This window comes from Epargyreus clarus, unplaced genomic scaffold (genome assembly GCF_041222505.1).
Source record: "Epargyreus clarus isolate Ecla_fem2 unplaced genomic scaffold, WU_Ecla_fem_2.2 ptg000018l, whole genome shotgun sequence".
In the NCBI taxonomy this organism is placed as follows: domain Eukaryota; kingdom Metazoa; phylum Arthropoda; class Insecta; order Lepidoptera; family Hesperiidae; genus Epargyreus; species Epargyreus clarus.
The window spans coordinates 10,919,434-10,938,426 of record NW_027332226.1 but is presented as its reverse complement, the minus strand read 5'-3'; the positions used below and the strand labels follow the sequence as shown (position 1 = coordinate 10,938,426).

The window sequence follows — 18,993 nt, the reverse complement described above, 5'->3', positions numbered from 1 at the left end:
TCTTTTGTTTTAACTTGAAGTCTAGTTTTTCTCATGTTGTTGTTCTTTAACGCTGCTGTTATAAGTCTGAAATAAGTGTGCCCTTCGAACTCGAACCGCGAAGGGTTTTATCAGTTAAATAAAGAAGATAAAAATGCAAAATTGATGGCGATACTAACAAGTTACAACCGTTAAGATAAGGTCTCTTGACTTACTTATGACTGACTTTATACCCCAACAGGATAGTAGAAGCGATGAGCGGCAAGATCCTGATCGATGGTGTAGACATCTCGCAAATCGGGTTGCACCAATTGCGCTCGCGCATCACGATCATCCCGCAGGACCCCGTGCTGTTCTCGGGAACGCTGCGCATGAACCTGGACCCCTTCGGCGTGTACACAGACGACGAGATATGGCGCTCGCTCGAGCATGCGCATCTTAAGACATTCGTCCAAGGTACGTTTTTACCACACTTTTAAAAATTTACGTTTCTGAACAACTAAAATGAATTTATTAATGAAGAGTAAAAATTCACTATAAAAATAGCAATAGACAATTTAATAAATGATACAACACTTGTATATTATGTATGTCAATTTTTTTTATGAAATCTACTGATGTAAAAATCTCATATCCGTTCATAAGCTCACCCAGAATGGATTAAGTAACAGTGTTATTCATCTTCATAGTCTTTTTAATGACCAAATAATATATTAATTTAAGAGGGTTTGGTTTGCTACCATTACTGCAAATTCTGTACTTCTGACGAGCCGCGTGGTACAGCGGTCACCATACCAGTCTAAAGCACAGCGGGTCCTGGGTTCGAGCCCCGGTCTGAATGAAAGATAAATTTAGATTTCTCTTTCGGGTGTGGATGTTTGTCAATATGTCTATATGTGTATCCATAGCACCCACGACACAGGGCATCCCGGACAGGGACTTTGAGGCTGAGTGTAGAAAGCGTCAGAGGGTAGAAAGCGTCGTGAATGTAGAAAGCGATCTTTTTTAAATATATCGGAATATGGAAATGAATTGCGTCGCCATAGCAAATTGTATGACTACACTTGCTCGCAACAACTTCAGAGCAGACTAGCAGTGTGGCGCGGACTATATTACTGTATGTTTTCTATACCTCATATTACAATATGATCGTTCAGGTCTGACCGCGGGTCTACTGCACGAGATCGCGGAGGGCGGCGAGAACCTGTCGGTGGGGCAGCGGCAGCTGGTGTGCCTGGCGCGCGCGCTGCTGCGCAAGACGCCGCTGCTGGTGCTGGACGAGGCCACCGCCGCCGTCGACCTCGAGACCGACGACCTCATACAGGTGGGTTGTTATATGGTACTGGAGTAGGCGACGCGGTGACCTCATACAGGTTTATTTTTTATACTTGCCAACGAGCGTGAAGTTGACCAGAAAGTAGGTTGTCATCCGTGGACATCTAGGATCAACTCTAGATAAGATTAAATCCCTTCCAGCAAGAGACGTGTTGCTACCTCGCTCACCAATATGTGATGACTAACGATAAAGTAGGACTAATCCAAATATAATTGTATTTATAAAAAATGTAATGTAATGTATTTTCATATTTTGTAATATTTCTTTTAATTGTTAAATCAATAAATTATAAGAATTGAATAGTAGGTAAACCCTCTATAAATCTGTTGTAATTGCGTTAACAAATACACTTCATAACCATATATAGATATAGAGACCCATACTGCGTCTTTGCTAGATCTTCTGCTGACCAACCGTCCCGAGGACTACCAAGTGATGGTCAAGGCTCCCCTTGGATCTTCTGACCATTGCTTGGTAAGTTCTTCTGTGCCCTTGTCGCATCCCACGGGGGCTCGACCTCCAGGGAAGCGACAAGTTTGGCACTACAGGTCAGCAGATTGGGACGGGTTCCAGGAATTCCTGGCCTCGTACCCGTGGAGGCAGCTGTGCTTCGTCTCGGGTGATCCTAGCACGTGCGCTGACTCTGTAGCCGACGTAATACGGCAGGGTATGGAATGCTTCATTCCAAACTCTGTCGTGTCCGTCGGTGGACGGAGTCAGCCCTGGTTTGATGGGTCTTGCGCTAAGGCATCACGTCATAAGCAAGAGGCCTACCAAGCCTAGGCGTAAGCGCACGCATGCAAGGATCCGAAGACCTCCGAGCTACGAACCGCCCTTAACGCTGCCTCCCGATCAGCAAAGAAGCATATGACCAAGGCGAAGTCTAGGCACGTTGGCAGAATTGGCGAGCGGCTACTTGGTTACCCCTCCGGGAGTCGAGCCTTTTGGTCGCTAGCCAAAGCTGTTGAATCCCGCCGACCATCCCGCGGTGTGAGAGTTCTATGCCTAATAAACGCTTTACGCAGAAAGCTGTCAGGCGAGCTCTATTGTCCCTTGATGTCAAGAAGTCGAGTGGGCCGGATGAAATCCCCGCAGTGGTGCTGAAGACATGTGCTCCCGAGTTGACTCCCATCTTAACGCGCTTATTCTCGCTTTCCTATACCACAGGACAAGTACCGTCTTCGTGGAAGGTAGCCCTCGTTCACCCGATTCCCAAAAAGGGTGACCGCAGTGACCCGGCTAATTACAGGCCTATAGCGATCACCTCCCTGCTCTCAAAGGTTATGGAGGGTGTTGTTAATACCCAGCTCCTGAGGTACCTCGAGGATCACCGGCTGATCAGCGATCACCAATACGGTTTCCGCAAGGGCCGTTCAGCTGGTGATCTTTTGGTGTACCTCACACACCGATGGGCGCAAGCCATTGAGAGTAATGGTGAGGCTTTGGCAGTTAGCCTAGACATCGCAAAGGCCTTTGACCGGGTCTGGCACAGGGCCCTTCTCGCGAAGCTTCCATCTTACGGTCTTCCCGAGAGGCTGTGCACATGGGTAGCCAGTTTTCTGTCTGAGCGGCAAATCAAAGTCGTAGTAGACGGGTGCTGCTCAGACACGAAGCATGTTAACGCTGGCGTGCCCCAGGGCTCTGTCCTCTCTCCCACGCTATTCATTCTGCATATCAATGACATGTTGCAAAAAAATGGCAGCTCATTGCTATGCAAATGATAGTACGGGAGATGCTGTGTATACAGGGTGAATTTTTAAAACGGGCCTTCAGGGCCAAATTCGAAACTATAAGAATTAACGAAAAATGCTGAAAGGAGTTACGAGGCCGATTTTGATAAAAACTAAAACTGCATCATTACTTTTTTAAAATAACTTTTTCCCTAGCCGGGAATCGAACGAGTTAATTTTGAAAAAAAAATACAACCTGTATATTATTCCACTCTCTGATAGTGTTGCTTATAAGGATCAAAATCTGGGAAGTAATGATAAATCACAAACTAAAGGAAAAGCCTCAATTTTAAGAAAATACATATTTTTTCATATTAATTTGGCAGTTAAGTTCCCGCCATTAATCAATTTAAACATTTCGCGTAATTAACATTTTTTTGGCTCAATGTTTCATATCATTCGAAACGGACGTTTTGTTCTCCAAGAATTTATATTTTTATGTCCGACTTAGTTAAGGTTATTTTTAGGACCATTATAATAGATTTTACTTGCTATAGGTGGAGTTTCGTTTAATACAGATGTAAAGTTGACAATTTGCTGAATTACTTTTTCGAGTCAAATCCGAGTGATTACTAAACAAAGAGATATAGAAAATCATATTAAACGTTGAAACGAAGTTGTAAACAAAAATACAATAAGAATTTACTATTTAATCAATTATCTATTTTTATTAAAAAATAAATCCTAAAAACGGCGGTAACTTATTTGCCAAACTATTACTTTCTCATACTTACATTACTTAGCCGTATGTGATGGTCATAACATCGAATAATTAGTTATCTAACCAACAAATTCTCCAATGGTATGACTTATGAATGACTTATGAAGAATTTTACATAAATCATTTCTTATGTATAATCCTTAAGGATGAGTATGCCGATGTATAGAAAAATATGTATTTTCTTAAAAAAAAATCCTTTTCCTTTCATTTGTCACATAACATTACTTCCCAGAATTTGATCCTTATAAGTGACACTATCAGATAGTGGAATAATATAGAGGTGTATTTTTTTACAAAATAAACTCGTTCGATTCCCGGCTAAGGAAAAAGATATTTAAAAAAACTAATGGTGCAGTTTTAGTTTTTATCAAAATCGGCCTCGTAACTCCTTTCAGCATTTTTCGCTAATCCTTATGGTTTCGGATTTGGCCCTGAAGGCCTGTTTGAAAAATTCACCCTGTATAGGCCGTGCAAACACCTCTCGGACTCTCGTGGAGGAAAGCAGAATCCGACTTGTGTCTGAAATCGAAGACTCTCTGGAGCAGGTCTCGACATGGGGTCGACTTAACCTTGTTGAGTTTAACCCCACGAAGACACAAGTCTGCGCGTTTACCGCTAAAAAAACCCCATTCGTCATAGCGCCACGGTTCCAAGGTATTCCACTCACCATTGATAAAAGTGTGGGGATCCTGGGAGTTGACATATCGTGTGACGTGCAGTTCCGGTGTCATTTGGACGTTAAGGCCAAGTTGGCATCAAGAAAGCTGGGCGTCCTGAACAGAGCGAAGCAGTACTTCACTGCGGGGCAACTCCTTCTATTGTATAAGGCACAAGTGAGACCTCACATGGAGTACTGCTCTTATCTCTGGCCAGGGGCGCCCCAATACCAACTTAACCCACTTGACTCCGTGCAGAAACGCGCTATCCGAATCGTCAACGACCCCAGGACCTCCGATCGGTTAGAACCTTTAAGCTTGCGGAGGGACATAGGTTCCCTCTGTGTGTTCTACCGGCTTTACAATGGTGAGTGCTCCGAGGAACTATTTGACCTGATGCCTACGTCACCATTCCTCCATCGCACCACTCGCCGAAGGATGAAGTTCCATCCACACCAATTGGACCCGTGGCGGTCCTCCACAGTTCGGTTTTCACGGACATTCTTGCCACGAACGTGCAAGATGAACTTCCTCCTGAGGTATTCCCAGAACGCTATGACATGGGGCTCTTCAAAAAAGGTGCAAAAAGAGCTCTCCTTCAAAGCCGGCGATGCATTGGCGACTCCTCTGGTGTTGCAAATGTTCATAGGCGACGTTGACTACTTTCCATCAGGTAGCACGTCTGCTTTATCGTTAGGCTCAAACATATAAAAAAAAAACTGTTTGCTTGTATCATTTAAAAAAAAGAGTTTGTACATATTTTGAATATTGTAGACGTATTCGTAAAAACGTAGGTACATTTTACATTTATAAACAAATCCCCCAACAGAAAACAATCCGGTCGGAATTCTCAAACTGCACGGTGCTGACCATCGCGCACCGTCTCAACACCATCATGGACTCCACGCGCGTCATGGTGCTCGACAAGGGGCAGCTGGTGGAGTACGCACCGCCGGACCAACTGCTGCAGGACAAGAACTCCATCTTCTACGGCATGGCTAAGGACGCCGGCCTCGTTAACTGAACGATGCTACTAACTTGGGGTCTTAGGAAGAGTATGTAATGGTAAAAGTTTTCGAGTCAAAGCAATCGCTGCAAATAGAAAATATATTATCAATAAAATGTTGATCAATTTTGCATTAGCCCAGTGAAGTTCTTACTTCGGTCTGTCAGGTGGGATAGAAATCTCCGATTTTCCGCTTTTGAAATATGTGCGTTTTACAAATTGAGTATCACTTACTTTGAATGTACAGAATATCATCGTACAAAAAGACTCTAAAACTTTTTCCTATTAATACTCATGCCATACTCCTAACTCCGGCATCGTCCAACTGTACTGATCTTTTCGCGCTAGTGTTGCTAGCCGATAACTTGCCTACATTACCTACACTAAGGAACTAGAATGCGATATATAATATACATAATTAATTAATAATGGAATATTATTTAATACTCCCAAGTAGCCATTCAATCCATTATGACTGCAACACTTGAATGGTATTGTATTTATTGTGCCTTTTATGGACAAATGTTTTGCCATTAATTTAATTTAGTGAAATATGAGTACATTTTATAATAATTATTTACAAATAATAATATTATTCACGACCAATATTACTACTGTCTCCTTAGTGTAATTGATGTAAGGTTTAAAGGAATGAAATTGTGTTCACAATGTTGTTCATAATTATTATAATAATTATATGAAGGCATTTTATTCTTCTCGAATGTTTTCTACTGGGATATATCTCATCTCACACGAAACATGTACGTAAATATAATTATAATTTGAAATAATATCACACATACTCTCACAAATTTAAAGTTCGGCAGAAAGTGCTCAACTTTAGTTACCAGACTATGGGAAATCCATAAATATGCTAAGGTAGCTAGTTATTGAATTTATTTTCTTAATTTGATATGTAAGATAATAAAAAAAAACTGTCGCTTTAAAGTTTTTAAATTTTAGTTTATATAAAAGTATACTTAATTCGATTACTCCATAAGACTCATGTACTTATATTTTAATACTGATGCAGCTTTAAAAATTGCCTTGTCATTGTGTATATTTCACCGCCGTCCTGATTAGCTTCTCAATTGACAGCTGGCCCGTGGCTTATTGAATCTGAGACGCCTTTCTCATTTTTCATGTCTTTTTTTATCATTGAACAATACAAAAAGGGTACTACTACTAATTTAAATATGTTATGTACCACTTAGGGCTAAGCTGTTACTTGTACTGCTATCGAAACAGAGGGCTGCAGCATATTTATTGCCATAGTGTAGATAATGTCATAAAATATTTTATTTTGTTTATTTCAAATTTACAATACTACTTAAACAGTTCAGTTCAATTAAAATTGTACACTGTGTACTTAAAATGTAAAAAATAATAATATAGGATGGCATTTTGTACATACAAATAGTATTTAGTTGCAATCAGTGCATTTGTTTCTGTTATAGATTGCATGTGTATAATGTTGAAAGGTGAAGGAGAGCCATACAATTTGTTCATGTTAATAATTACTAATACTATACTATGCATATACATACATAAATATACATAATTACGCCTCATACCATTTTCCTATCACTACTGCCCAATAACTACTTATCTGTAAAGCCGCATAGCGGACCTAGTTATATTAATGAACGGGTTTTCAAATTTTTGTTTACCATTTTATAATATCAGCTTAGATCTGATCTTAATTTTGGATTGCATTTAATTGATCTTTCTTAATGTATAGCAGTCTCAACATTGATAATAGTTTACTCAATAATACAGTGTACTTAAAGTTCAAATCCAACATAATTATTATGTGCACCATTTTTAATTAACTGACTAACGCTTTGAGCATAACTGGGTAGTTTTTAAACAGGGTATACTACTTATTCACTCATTTTTTTAATCTATGACGAATATTAGGAATGCACAAACCAGATTACAAATATTGTTGATCTAACAGAAACAGATTTCCTGCACATATTCATAATGTCTTATGCCCTAACAATATGTTCCAGCAAAGTAGTATAATTTGGCCTGAAAAATATATTTTTAATTTATATTTATTTAGAATCCTTGCCAAACTTAGCGAGTACTCTCAACCCATTATGCAATATGAATTGAATAAAAATATAGAAACTAAAATTGAACATTATATTTCGTTTTATTGTAGCAAAATAATAAAAATCAGTATTTATAATTGAAATTTATCTTGCTCTATTATTATCTTATTGTTGATACTTAAATATTTTTTAATTGTACCTACTTAAGAATATTGTTGGTATGTCGATAAATTTTGTCAATTCAAATCAGGCTTTGTAGTTTGAAGAGCACCAATGTTGATAAAGTAGAAAGATACTTATAAATTTTAAACTTATTGCATAAATTTAACAAGGCTAACAATTCTCAATCGTTTATGATGTGAGATTATATTTTTAATGTTAAGATTTATTGTTCGAATTAGATTTCGAAGATGGTTTAATTGTATAATTTTAATTAAATAGTTATTGACTTTTTTTACTTAAACAACAACTGTATTTTATGCTTTGATGATTAAGTTTTCTGTATTAAACTTTCAAAATGGAAGTACTACTTGTATTTCACTCTAAAATTAGTATATGTTTTGGATGTGTATTCTGAATTAAAAGCAATTTAATTGTTTGAGAGTTTTTATTTAAATGTGTAAACAAAATTTATCATACTTTTATGGCAAACACTTTTGCATAGGTACATGAATTTCATGCTGCATTTAAATTACAAAGATTTAAATTATAACATTCTCAAAATTTGCAACTGACTTCGTACCTATGATAGATAATTACACAAGCTTTGAGAAAGTTACTTTAAGAAATTAGTGCATCATGGGCAGCATAATGTTTTCCTGCATGATTATATTCATACCAAACATTTAAAAAATATAAACCATGTAATTCCACAGGTATTGTTGAAACCAAAATAAATATTGGCCACTTGAAAAAGGGAGATGTGCTGAGCTGTCGCTTTACTCAGTACAGGTACACAAGTAATAAAAACATGCTCCAAAACTTTTGGCATTAACTCCATAAATCATTATGGTCTCCGACAACATCTTCCAAAATTCCTATTAGCCTAACTAACATGTCCTTGTTTAATTCATATAATCTTCCAGCTGGCTTGTGATTGACTGCAACAGTATAGAGCGCTAATTGCAGTAGTGGGTATGAGAATGTTTTCAACTCGCTGGTGCCACATACCAATGACAACTTCCAGTCAAAGGCGTTTAAGGTTTCCCCGAAATCACAATTATAATGAACAACCATTAAATTAAGCAGTTCCTGTTTCTTGTCTTCTAAGAGTGTAATGAAACTACTTATGTTTCCATCATTGTCAGGATGCTTGGCCCGTAACAGTTCACTTACTTTGTTTGTGTTTAGATTCGTTTCTAGAATAATGTTCTTTATCTCTTCCTTTGCAGACTTGATACATGAGTTGTCTACAGTTTTGTTAGCAGGAATGTGATTTAAATCATATAAATTACTTAAGACATCTTCCATAATCTGTAATCAGGTTAACCAGTATGTTAGATTATAAAACACTAGAAAAATAAAATAAAATTGTAAGTAAAACGCTTGTGCGTTATGTAGAAAACACTACCTGTGTAAATGTCTCCGTGGCTTCTATTTTTAACAAACCGTCCATTATTTTAAGCCGCCAATTATACCATACACTTATTTATGTAACAATTGTATTTGCAAATAATCAACTTCTCAACTTTTCTCCAGTCATATCAAATACAAAACAACAAATCGATTTACATTAACAATCTATTTAATTCTATTTTGACTTTGACATTGACGTGACATTATAAATTTATTACACTGACAAGTTAACAATGACATTCCCAAGTAGTGTCTTCACACTATTTTTTTCCGGGAAATGCAAATAAAAGTAATGTTTATTTGATGGCTTAAAATAATATGATTGTTAGGGCAGGTTTCCACCACATCGAAGACTAGCGGAGCTAAGAAGCTAAATTACTAATAAGAAATCGTTATTTTTTTTTGCATTAATTTTATTATGTGTCATTTTGCAAAACTTTTATACATAAACAACATTCTAAACTAAACTATATATATTATTCTAAGCTAATTTAACTATTATACACATAAATAATACACTTTATAAAAATAGTAATTATAATTAAATATAATAGGCTTTATCCAAATTGTTGTCCTTCGTAAGCATGGAACAGAAAAAACAAGTGGAAGTGCAAAGTAGGCGTGGCGCGGCTTCCACAACTAGGCGTTGTTACTCTCACTTGCCTTCAAACAATGACATTTTATACTAGACATGTTATACGCCCACTAACTTAAGAGAAAACTTGAGCGAAACTGCTTTGATAGCACACATGCACGTTTTTTATTTTACTTACCTTTAACTACATAGACAAATGTTCTATAAGGGACAGAGCTATTAGAACAATGTGATAAAAAAAGACAACTAGTGTTTGACCTTGCGTTTCAAGTGTACGCAAACGTAAATATTGACCATGGAATATAGTGACCAATGATTACTTCAGTCAAAACGGGACATCGATTTTTTTTATGTCAAATACTTTTTACTTGAAAAAATATAGTTAAAAGTAATAAAAAACACGCTTTTATGATAAAATTAACTAAAAAGTAGAAAATAATTTTCAATACAGGTATCATTTAAGGAACAGTAAATAGTATAATTGTGCAAAAAATGTGGGGCGCTTTATGAAAACTGATAAATGGAGCACCCCATGTTTTTTTTCACAATTATACTATTTACTGTTACTTAATTGACAATGGTAACGGTTCATTTCGGAGACAACGGCACGCAGCATCGAAAAAAGGGACTGTCCCGTTAAAAACGGGACGTATGGTGGCTTTCCCATTGATCCGCATGCTTGTCAAAGACAAAGAAAAATGGAACAGAAGGTAAAAAATGTCCAAAACTGTCGATAATAGTTTTAGTATGTCGTTTACGTAGAAATGTTATAGTACAGTTTAACTAAATAAATTATTATTATATAAAAATATAATTTGAAAGAATGTATCTATACAGATGTATCGACTGGTTTAAAATATACGATTTAAAAATTGTTTATATTTATTATCATAGATTAGTAAAGATTACTCACTCCTAACAAGAAAATGTACCCAGTTTTGAGAATTGAAATAGTTGCGTAAAAAAGTTTTGCCACGTCTCCGTGCTAAAATGTCCCTAAAATATTTGAAATAATTATTTATTTATTATGTAAATTACGCAGTATTAGTTATTTATTCGTAAATTTTCTCTAAAAATGTTTTTATTTGTCAAGAATTCAAAAAAAGAACTTACTAATAAGCCGTTTGTGGCTTATTTCAATTTCAAGGCGGCGAAGTATCTTTACTAATCTATGTTTATTATTATCAGTTATATTTTACACACGACCATTAATTGCAAAGTTGTGTAAATTTTATAAATGTACTAGCTGTCCCAGCAAACATTGTGTTGCCATATAAATAAAAAAAATGTTAAGGGTGAACAACCCTTATCACTTAAGAGATATGAAAAATAGATAGTTAAAAGTAGCCAATTCTCAGACTTACTGAATATGCATATAAATTTTGGTGAAAATTAGTAAAGCCGTTTCGCAGGAGTAGGTACAGTAACTAACATTGTGACATGAGAATTTTATATATAAGATTCTAATTTTACCGTGGTCTTTTTGAGGATTAATTTCTGGCTATACAAAGATTGTTTATAAAATTATGTTTAGGTTAAGGAAGAAATACGACCTTAATGATTGAAATATTTATTCAATTAAAGAAATTTTAAAATACCGTATTAGTATCCTATATAAATTTTATGGTAATATTTTTTTATTATTTACCACAGGTATCGAAGGAAATTTAGAGATTAGGATACAGAATTTCCCATATATCGATTTTATTTTATTAAAATAAACTATAAAAAGTTATATTTTGACTAAAAACACACTAATATAAAAATTAAGCAGTGGGATTTTAAACTATAACATACGACATATGAACATCGTCAGATTCAATAAAATGTCACTTCTGTTCTGTTGATCTATGACCATGCATTTTGCGTCTTTATCACTTTCATTCACAAAAACATACTTTGTCTCTTTCTGGTTACTCACGTAATCATGGCGGATCGAACACGAAAAATAAACAAAATTTAATAATTTCTCTTCATTTACGTGTGATAGGTGATTCCATGAAGTTTGTTTCTTTTTCGAGCATAATTTTTGCATTTACGCATTGCACAAGAAGGCATTTTGAGGCTTAAAATTCAAAATAATGACGTTTAACGTGTTCAGTGACATTCGTGTGTACTACTACGCCGCGCGAGAGCGACTGGAGTCGTTTCAACTCGTTTTACACCACTTGACGTATTTTGAGTGTTTCAAGTTTTGCCCGCTTGTGGCGTATCTTCAGGTTATAGATCAATGCCTTCAAACGAGTCTACTCATGCTTGAGCGTCGGTTCGAGACAGATGTTTGTCAAATTCTATAAAATAAATTATTAAGACATATTATGCTATTTTGGAATGTAAAAATGATAGCAGAAAGAAGATAATTAAAAATGGAGGTGTTTCGTACCATCACTGAGTACAATTTTATTTTATATTTCCTAAAATCTTAAAAATATCAAATTTTTTTAAATTTGATATTTTTAAGATTTTAGTATTATAGCTTCCTCATAGTCATGTTAAAATCAACCTTAATGCTTTCAAATAAAGTTCATTTTTTAATTGATTCCACCATACCAAAACGTCTAGAAGAATCCACGCTACTCAATAAGTGGTGGGGGCAAGTATAATTTTTCTTATCGATATTTTACAATATACATTATTATAAAGGTAAAATATTTTATTTTTTTTTTTCAATTCTAGTGTTACTATATATATGAAATTTTATGTATTAAAATTAACTATAAACTAAAAAAGGACTTATTTACAAAATATACAAGAAAACTATAAATAAAATAAGCCATCTAAAATTGCCGTGTGAGGCATGGTTCCCAAAACGCTGGCGGCGTTTCCTTGCTGCACGGCAAGACTCAATCTTTGTGCAAAATAGCCGCCAGCTTTTTGGTCACCGGAAGCAGTGACAAGTTTGGTCGACATATCTGACATGAATTTTTTCATGTCAGATGACCATGGACCCATTGTCTCTATAGCAAGCGCCGCAAACAAGTAATTGTCTAATAAATTACTATATTTACGACGCTTGATAGCCTGGGCATGGTCGGCTGCGGCCCCCGCTTTCACTGAAGTATAAGCTAGGTGAGAGGGGGCTAAAGTATCAACGCATGTTGCGTCCCATATCAAGGGTCGTCCGAGACTCCATGGAACTAGAGTGATTCCATCAGGTCTCTTGCCATCGTCTCTAAAAAGACCTGGGGGTTCTAAAGTCGCTGGTATAGAGACGGTAGCAAGAGCCCGACGAATCAAACTGTTCAGAGTCCCGTGACGATATAGCCTGCCGGCACTCCTGATACAGGACAAGCCATGTCGACCCAACGTGTCCACCTCCTGCCCACACGGACAAAAATGAGACTCGCAAATCTTGGCACCGAGCCGGAGACCTATAGAAATGCGCAAAGTTATAGGATCCAGCACGGTGCCAATATTGTTGGAAGGGAGCGCGTGTAGCCAATGTCCTGATTCACTTTGGGCAACAGCTAATAAACGGGCCCTATCAGAGTTGTCAGAACATCGTTCCAGAAGACAGGCAAAAACAGATTTAAGAGCTGGTGTGTCCCAAACGGATTGCTTGGTTTTATCTGACATAGATATATCCTCAGCCGGAAAGCAACCACTCCAGGCCTCCTCAGCCTCTGGCATGTACGTCACCCGAACATCATCCAAATTAGAGTTTAATATATCTGAGATGAGGGCGATCGTACTATGACAAGAGGCCAAGAAAGCCGGAAGCGCCAAACTTTCCGTGGTGCAGACACCTATGCCACCAAACCTAACCGGAAGAGTTGCCTGCATCCAGGATCGATCATCAAATTTTAAATTTAGAATTTTGGATAAGCAATTTTGTAAAAGCGTATCTAATACATGAGTAACAGATGGGAATTTCCAAAAAGGACAACAACGTAGTAAATACAAGAATTTTGGTGCGAATAAGCAAAGGCGCAAAATGTACATAGCCATATGTGGTTTTAAATCAAAAAGTCGCTCCGAAATATTTTCAAAATTATGTAATTTTGAATTTACAATGGGTAAAATATAATAATTAAAAAAAAATATATAATTTAAAATATAATTTACAATAGGTAAAATATTATATTTAGAAAATAAAATTATATAAATCTAAAATTAGGTTCTTGCGGCAAAAAGTATCGTTATACCTACTACGTAATAGCTGTAGCTCACATAGCTGAGGTGTACTCACATATCATATCTCTCATGACATATCTCATTATTTTTCGATGGCTTGGATTTATGAGTGCTACTAGTAAGGAGAAATAGACCGATGCTATATAATAGGGAATATGCACATTTTTATTTTATTATTTTAAACCACTTATCACATCGTTTTAACATAGTAAAAGTAGTTGAAGGTGGTAGAACCCTTTGTGGTTCGACTCCGGCGGCACCACCGCCACACCTATTTCTACCTAATAACAGCAGTGTTAAGCGCTGCTGTGTTCCGGTTTGAAGGGTGTGGTAAGGGAGACAGACTTTTCCGAGGCGTTCCAGCTTAGTCCTCAGGGGTAGCGGCGCATCTGTGGCCGACCTCAGGTAGGAATATCTAATCCTATCTGTGGTTGATTACAGATGTCCATGGGCGGCAGTAGCCACTTACCATCAGGTGGACTGCATGCTCGTCTGCTACTCTTATATTATAAAAAAAAAAAAAAAAAAAAAAAAAAAAAAAAAAAAAAAAAAAAAAAAAATAGTAAAAAATATAAACAATTTTATTAGTGTTTGAAATATTTTTTTAAAAATTATTTAAAGTATCAATAAAATTTGACATATTTGAACGCCGCCATTTTACGCGCTCTTTGAATGACGTCACGTAGCGTGATTTGTATTAATATTGATGATAACTGTATGCACATAAAGGTATTATTAAACGTTTTCAGGTTTCATCGCTATTTACATCATGGGAACGGCTAAATAACCACTTTATAAATATTTCCTAGAGTTATTGTGCAAAACCAGTACTATACATACATTATAGAGTGTTTTTTCCTTTGCAAAAGATGCGAAAATACGAAAAATGTGGTGCAAGATTATAGGAAACAGATATAGTATCTCCAAAATCGCATTAACATTTGTATTTACTGTAACAAACAATAATTTTAGGTAAATGATTTTAAAATATTGCATTGATCATCTACTTCGTTAGGTACTTATCGACTTCTACAACAAACACTATCATTTGAAACACACAAAATGCATTATAATCTATTATAATATTATAAAGATAGGTGAAGATAGGTGATAGGTTGAAGGTGGTAAAACCCTTTGTGGTTCGACTCCGGAGGCACCACCGCCACACCTATTTCTATCTATCTGGGGTTGATTACAGATGTCCATGGGCGGACTGTATGCTCGTCTGCTATATTATAAAAAAAAAGAATATTAACATAATAAGTTATGATCAGTTAAATATTTCCGAATTGATATATACATAAAAAACAGTTTATTCATTTTGCATATTTTAGGTAAATATTCCGATTGTGCTTTGACAAAACTACTTTCACAAACTACTATCTAGAAAAATCGCACTAGGTAATAAATAACACTGTAGGAATATAGACAAAAACAATTTTTCTCTCAAACAGTTAAATATCGACGCCGATAAACATCGTAACACGCTATGTGACGTCATTTTTCGATTCGACCAATGGGATTGCGTTTTGCAAATTTGAATTTCGCGCGCATAATTTACGATTTTTGAATAAAGTTTTAAACAATTTAACACGAAATAAAGAAAAAATAATGGTTTAGATGTAATTTCAGGACCGTAATGTACCGAGGAAAAAAATAACAAGCAAATCTAAATCACATGCATATTCCCTAAAGGATGCGAACAATTACTAAATGTTTAACATTTATATATTTACTTTATATCATTTACAAAATATATCTATGTACAAAAATACGTTAACTATGTAGTACGTAGTATTTGGAGTCTTGAACATTTTAACCTATTTTTTTTATAATATATTTTTAAAACAAATTTGAAATCTGCGGCAGCTTAAATAGCTAAAAACTTCATCTGTTACTCTATATATGTAACAAAATCTTAAGCTTCCCTTTTCAACAGCATCGGTCTACTTTCGGGAACATTTTCCTTTCGTGCATTCATTTTTAGGACTTCTATTTACGTAACCTACGTTCATGACACATAACCTACCTATGTAATACTTATGTTTTTATTTTACTTTTTAATAATTAATCCTTGTTTAATTTTAATTCTATTCTACATTTATAGCTCACAGTAAATCGATAAGTATCGATAATTTTATCGTAAATAAACTCTGTCACTATTCCATTAGGAGAAATATTACGCAAGTTTGGTCCGTAAGTTTAAGGTGCTTAGGACTATAATTGCATTAAGCCCAATCACTGCCATCTATGGTCAAGTAGCGGAACTACATTTTCAAATACTAAATGACGTAAATGCTTTTATGTGTTGTAGCAAAATAAACCTTAATATTATATGCGCCTAAGTTGTTTTTACATATTAATTCTGTACATTTTAGAATATTTTCGAGTTAACTATAAATGACCAATAAAATGATATTTACTTTAGTAGTGTTATATGTAACAAGAACAACGCAAGTGTGAGTTTGGGGACAACGGTTCCGATACATTCGCTCGTTCTTACCACTTCTACTTGATTTTCTTTTCTGTTCGTAAGAGTTCCCATAACACTGGCGACCCCCCCGAATAGCTGCCCCGCTGAATAGCTAAGCTATATAATTCTCTGCCAGAGGTAAGCGCCAGCCCTTTGGTCATTGGTGCACTCATGGAACAGAAAAAACAAGTGGAAGTGCTAAGTAGGCGTGGCGCGGGTTCCACTACTAGGCGGTGTTACTCTCACTTGCCTTCAAACGAGTCTACTCATGTTTGAGCATCGGTCCGAGACAGATGTTTGTCAAATTCAATAAAATAAATTATTAAGACATATTCCTCTATTTGGAATGTAAAAATGATAGCAGAAAGAAGACAATTAAAAATGGAGGTGTTTCTTACCATCACTGAGTACAATTTTATTTTAATTTTCCTAAAATCTTAAAAATATCAAATTTATAAATAATTTCCATACAGTCATGCTAAAATCAACCTTACTGCTTTCAAATAAAGTTCATTTTTTAATTGATTCCACCATACCAAAACGTCTAGAAAAATCCACGCTACTCAATAAGTGATGGGGGCAAGTATAATTTTTCTTATCGATATTTTATAATATACATTATTATAAAGCTAAAATATTTTATTTAAAAAATAAAATTATATAAATCTAAAATTAGGGTTTTGCGGCGAAAAGTATCGTAATATGGGTGGGCGTAAGTATCGTAATATGAGTGGGCTACGTAACAGCTACTGAGGTGTACTCACATATCATATCTCCCATAATATATCTAATTATTTTTCCATAGCTTGGATTTATGAGTGCTACTAGTAAGGAGAAATAGACAAATGCTATATAATTGTTAAGGATGCGGTCAATTACTAAATGTTTAACATTTATATATTTACTTTATCTCATTTACAAAATATATCTATGTACAAAAATACGTAGTACGTAGTATTTCGTCTTGAACATTTTAACCTAACTATTTTTTTATAATATATTTTTAAAACAAATTTAAAATATGCGGCAGCCTAAATAGCTAAAAACTTTATCTGTTACCCTATATATGTAACATAATCTTAAGCTGCCCTTTTAAACAGCATTATGAAATTACTGTGTCATAAAAAATTACAAATAATTAACTGCTTTCGGGAACATTTTCGTTTCGTGCATTCATTTTTAGAACTCCTACTTACGTAACCTACGTTCATGACATGTAACCTACCTATGTAGGTAATACTTATGGTTTTTTTTTGTTTTACTTCTTAATAATTAATCCTTGTTTAATTTTAATTCTATTCCACATTTATAGCTCACAGTAGATCGATGAGTATCGATAATTTTATCGATAATTTTATACTTTTGCTCTATTCCAGTAGGAGAAATATTACGCAAGTTTGGTCCGTAAGTTTAATGTGCTTAGGGCTATAATTGCATTAAGCCCAATCACTGCCATCTATGGTCAAGTAGCGGAACTACATTTTCAAATACTAAATGACGTAAATGCTTTTAAATGTTGTAGCAAAATAAACCTTAATATTAACCGCCTAAGTTGTTTTTACATATTCATTCTATATATTTTAGAATAGTTTCGAGTTAACTATAAACGACCAATAAAATGATATTTACTTTAGTAGTGTTATATGTAACAAGAAAAACGCAAGTGGGAGTTTGGGGACAACGGTTCCGATACATTCGCTCGTACTTACCACTTCTACTTGCTTTTCTTTTCTATGGGTGCACTCTATCAATCGCTTGGAAAGATGTTTATGGAAAGATTGAGCGTCAGAACCCCAAGGTCTCATAGTCTCCACGCCAAACATCAAAAATATGTATTCTCTACTGAGACTTGCATATTTTTGCAGTTTGCGTATTTCAGCGTCGGTAGCAACAACACCAGTTGCCCTTAATGATAACGTAAGAGGGGACGGTGCCAGTGTGTCGACGCATGTAGCATCCCACACGAGACACCTCCCATTCTTCCAAGGAATCAATGTCAACCAGTCATGCCTCTTGCCATCGTCACTCACAACACGTTCGGCTCTAATTGAGCCGGTACGTTGACGGTAGCAAGAGCCCTGCGGTTAACTAAGACTGTACCGAGATTACATGACGGAATTGCATGTAACCAAAACTCCGATTCTTTGACAGAAACAGCCAGAAAACGAGCACGCTCAGCAGAACATGTACTTGAGTCTAATAAACTGATATGAGTCTTCCTGCAAAGCGGCTAGTCTCAGAGAACTCTTACTGTGAACTGAAGACAGGAAAGCCGGTAAAGCAACCGATGAAGCTTTGCTAATTCCAAGACCTCCAACACGTATAGGTAAAGAGGCCTGGGACCAGGATCTATCATCTAAGTTGCAATTTAAAATATTTGATTATACAATGAAAATTTGAGAATAATCGTTATTTTTACATATTTTCTCCATCAAATCTCTGTTGATAACATTCAGCGGATACAGCGAACGAGGGGCCGCCAGACGCCAAGATTGCTGAATTTTGAAGGTGATAGAAGTGTAAAACCCTCTGTGGTTCGACTCTCGCGGCACCACCGCTACACCTATTTTTGCCTCATAACAACAGAGTTAAGCGTTGCTGTTTTCTGGTTTAAAGGGTTATAAGGGAACATACTTTTCCGAGGCATTTCAGCTTAGTCCTCAGAAGTAGCGGCACATCTGTAACTAACCTCAGGTAGGAATATCTAATCCGGCCTGGGGTTGATTAC

At 35.9% G+C, this 18,993-nt stretch overlaps 1 protein-coding gene across 5 annotated transcripts in view; it reads left to right on the top strand.

Annotated features, from left to right (window-relative positions):
- Positions 1-8,086, top strand: part of LOC140749699 (multidrug resistance-associated protein 1) — a 40,692-nt gene extending 32,606 nt beyond the window's left edge. For all 5 annotated transcript variants that reach the window (XM_073082830.1, XM_073082827.1, XM_073082829.1 and 2 more), the window contains 3 exons: positions 221-435; positions 1,137-1,303; positions 5,252-8,086. In XM_073082830.1, coding sequence (XP_072938931.1) covers positions 221-435; positions 1,137-1,303; positions 5,252-5,446 — 577 coding nt within the window. In that variant the 3' untranslated portion in view covers positions 5,447-8,086. The remainder of the gene's footprint in view (positions 1-220; positions 436-1,136; positions 1,304-5,251) is intronic.
- The last annotated feature ends 10,907 nt before the right edge of the window (positions 8,087-18,993 follow it).